Source organism: Anguilla rostrata, chromosome 9, assembly GCF_018555375.3.
Source record: "Anguilla rostrata isolate EN2019 chromosome 9, ASM1855537v3, whole genome shotgun sequence".
In the NCBI taxonomy this organism is placed as follows: Eukaryota; Metazoa; Chordata; class Actinopteri; order Anguilliformes; family Anguillidae; genus Anguilla; species Anguilla rostrata.
Genome location: NC_057941.1, coordinates 38,798,940 through 38,802,777, shown reverse-complemented (window position 1 = coordinate 38,802,777; position 3,838 = coordinate 38,798,940). Strand labels below are relative to the sequence as shown.

Here is a 3,838-nt window from a genome sequence, read left to right as displayed (position 1 = left end):
GATTTGGCATATGTTTTTACGCCGGATGCCCTTCCTGACACAACCCTCCCATTTATCCGGGCTTGGGACCGGCACTAGGAATGCACTGGCTTGCGCGTCCGCAGTGACTGGGTTTTCGGGCATTGGCTGGGATACGAACCGCCGCCGGCGTGGCAGGCGGGAGCTCTATCACTGAAATACCAATGCAACAAAAACTGGTACATGCAATGCATTGAGATATTTTGGGGCAGCACCAGTAGAAATAGCATCTAGTGGACTCACTCTTGTATGCACTAATGTTACGTAATGCAGTAAACATTACATTACATTACATTACAGGCATTTAGCAGACGCTCTTATCCAGAGCGACGTACAACAAGTGCATTGGTTCACGGTGTAGAGGTGCAAAAGAAACACACTAGAGTGAAGTAAGGATCGTAGTGCCAGAAGTGACCACATCGATCAGGACTCCAACCCTGTAGAGTAACCTGTTCAGCAAACAACAATCCTACCAAGTACAAACTAGTACTGGAATTACATTTGCCTAATCAGACAAAAACAACAACAACAACAATCCTGCCAAATAAACTAACATAATCGTATTATCCTAACTAGGTACATTGAGCTAAACTATAGGCTAGGGAGGGGTGGGGAGAGGTGCAGCCTGAAGAGATGAGTCTTTAGTCTGCGTTTGAAGGTGGTAAGATTCTCTGCTGTTCTGACCGCCACGGGGAGGTCATTCCACCAGCGAGGGGCCAGGACAGACAGCAGACGGGAGCGGGAAGTACAGACGCGAAGATGGGGAGGTGCCAAGTGTCCAGAGGTGGCAGAACGGAGAGGTCTGGCTGGTGTGTAGGGTCGGATGATCCTCTGGATGTACCCTGGTGCTGACCCCTTAGCTGCCTGGTATACAAGCACCAAGGTCTTAAATTTGATGCGAGCCATAACAGGCAGCCAGTGGAGGTCAGTGAGCAGGGGGGTGACATGGGAATGTCTGGGGAGGTTGTAGACCAGACGCGCTGCAGCATTCTGGATGAGCTGCAGGGGTCTGATGGCGGATGCTGGCAGACCAGCCAGCAGCGAGTTGCAGTAGTCCAGGCGGGACAGGACCATCGCTTGAACCAGGAGCTGGGTTGCGTAGGTGGTGAGGAAGGGGCGGATTCTCCGGATGTTGTACAGGAAGAACCTTGCACGTTCGACTCACCGCCGTGATGTTCTGGGAGAGGGACAGTCTGTTGTCCATCACCACTCCAAGGTTTTTTGCGGTGGGTGATGATGACACCACAGTGTCCCCAAGGGAAATAGAAAAGTCAAGAAGGTTAGAGGATGGAGCAGGGATGAAGATCATCTCTGTCTTACCTGGGTTCAGCTTAAGATGGTGGTTATCCATCCAGCTCTGGATGTCCCTCAGGCAAGCAGAGATGCGAGCAGAGACCTAAGTGTCAGAGGGGGGGGAAGGAGAGAAAGAGGTGGGTGTCATCGGCATAACAATGATAGGACAACCCATGGGCAGAGATTACAGGACCAAGAGATTGGGTGTACAGGGAGAATAGGAGGGGACCAAGGACTGAGCCCTGGGGAACTCCTGTGGCAAGGGGGAGAGGTGCTGATACTGCACCAGCCCAGGCGACTTGGAAGGAGCGACCGGAGAGGTAGGACTCAATCCAGTCTAGTGCTGTGCCACAGATCCCCATAGCTGCCAGGGAGGACAGGAGGATGGGGTGGTTGACTGTGTCAAAGGCAGCAGAAAGGTCTAGGAGGATCAGGACAGATGAATGGGAGGCTACTTGTGCGGTGTGAAGCGACTCACTGACCGAGAGGAGTGCGGTCTCTGTCGAGTGGCCAGGTCTGAAGCCGGACTGGTGGGGGTCCAGGAGGTTGTTTAGTAAGAGAAAAGAGGAGAGTTGGTTAGAAGCAGCTCGTTCAATTGTTTTGGATAGGAAAGGGAGAAGGGAGACAGGACGGTAGTTCTGGATGACAGAGGGATCCAGAGTGGGCTTTTTCAGCAGTGGGGTGATGTGGGCCAGCTTGAAAGAAGAGGGGAAACATCCAGAAGACAAGGAGGAGTTCACAAGGGAGGTGACAAACGGGAGGATGTCAGGTGTGATAGTCTGGAGGAGAGAGGAAGGGATGGAGTCAAGAGCACAGGTGGTAGGGCGGTGGGAGAGTAGGAGCTGGGAAACATCAGAGTCAGTGAGGGGAGAGAAAGTGGAGAAACAAGGGGAGGGAACAGAGATGGGGGAGTGGGGAAGGGTGGTGGTGGATGTGAAGGAGCTGCGGATGTCTGCAATTTTCTGATCGAAGAAAACTGCAAAGTCATCTGCAGCGAGGGAGGACTGAGGTGGGGAAGGAGTGCTGAGGAGAGAGGAGAAAATGGAGAACAGTTGATGAGGGTTAGAGGCAGATTTATGAATTTTTGTTTGATAATAATTAATTTTGGCAGAGGTTACAGCAGTAGAAAACGTTGCTAGTATAGACTGGTAGGCAGACAGGTCGGATTGAGCCATGGATTTCCTCCACTTCCTCTCCGCTGCACGTAGGCTGGCCCGGTTGGTTCGGAGGGGGTCAGACATCCACGGACTGGGAGGGGACAAGCGTGCCGGCCTGGAGACTAGAGGACAGAGAGAGTCAAGTGCTGAGGAGAGCGAGGAAGACAGAGCGGAGGATGCAGAGTCAGTGGGAAGGTTGGAGAAGGATTCAAGTGGGGAGTGAAGCAGTGACACTGGAAGCGAGAGAGGAGGGAGAGAGGGAGCAGAGGTTATGGCGGACCATGACAGTAGGAGTGGATGGAGGGGAGGGAGGGAGGGGAGCAAGAGGGAGGGAGAAGGAAATGAAGTGGTGGTTGGACTGGTGCAGAGGGGTCACTGTGGGATCGGAGGAGGAGCAATTCCTCAGGATGACCAGGTCTAGGAGGTTGCCAGCTTTGTGTGTTGATGGGGAGTGCACTGAATGAGTGAGGACCGACTGAATCGGACTACTTGAATCGAGACAGCCTGGGGTTATACTGAACGAGATTGAATGAACCATTCTCTTGAACTAGGACGTCTGCTACTTGCCCTTCAAAAAGAACGACAAATCGTTGGTCTGTCACATTTCTATAACATCGTATTGAGCTTACATAGCCTACCTACATACAAGTAGGATGCAGAATCAATGTATTAAAATGAATATTTTATCTTTATTAATGTAAACTTATACATGATGAATGGTAATGCATTGAAGAGAAGTTTGGTGGGGCTTGCAGCACTCGTGGTCGAACGTGCATGTACTATAATGGTAATGTACTTTAATGTGTACTTTTCACCAAAGTGTGCACTTTAACCACATGTAAATTGTTTGATTACAAATCTAAAATTGGGGAGTACAGACCCAAATCCAGGAAAAAGATGTCTTTGTCCCAAACATTATGGAGCTCACTTTATGTCTCTGTTCAGCCAGATTATCCAAATGCCATGAGTGTGCACAGCCTATTTATTTGACATAAATTAATGGATGAACAAAAACTTTTAAAAAATAAATGAAGATAAGACGGAGGTACTTGTAGTCGGTCCTAAGTCAAAAAAAGAAAAGAAAAAAAAACAGGCTTCAGACAAAGACGTGCAGTCTGGCTCAATAAACAAAATCTGAAGTCAGAAACCTGGGAGTTATTTTAGATAACCTGACCTCAATTTTAAATCACACATAGACAATTCAATTCAATTTGTTTAGCGCTTTTTATAGAGAACTGTCACAAAGACACTTTACAGGGTAGCACGGCAAGAGACAGAGAAAAAAGAGCAAACAGCAAACACCTGTCCTGAATCCCAAAATAGCAAGTACATAAGGTAAAAAAAACTCCCAATGGCGAGAAAACCCTCAA

At 49.2% G+C, this 3,838-nt stretch overlaps 1 protein-coding gene across 1 annotated transcript; it reads right to left on the bottom strand.

The window, feature by feature from the left end:
• Positions 1 to 270: 270 nt before the first annotated feature.
• On the bottom strand, positions 271 to 3,215 carry LOC135263731 (uncharacterized). The gene is made up of 2 exons (XM_064352070.1): positions 1,794 to 3,215; positions 271 to 1,414 (listed from the first exon to the last, which is right to left on the bottom strand). The coding sequence occupies exons 1-2, from the start codon at positions 2,550 to 2,552 to the stop codon at positions 944 to 946; spliced, it is 1,230 nt and encodes a 409-aa protein (XP_064208140.1). The 5' UTR covers positions 2,553 to 3,215; the 3' UTR covers positions 271 to 943.
• Positions 3,216 to 3,838: the final 623 nt, after the last annotated feature.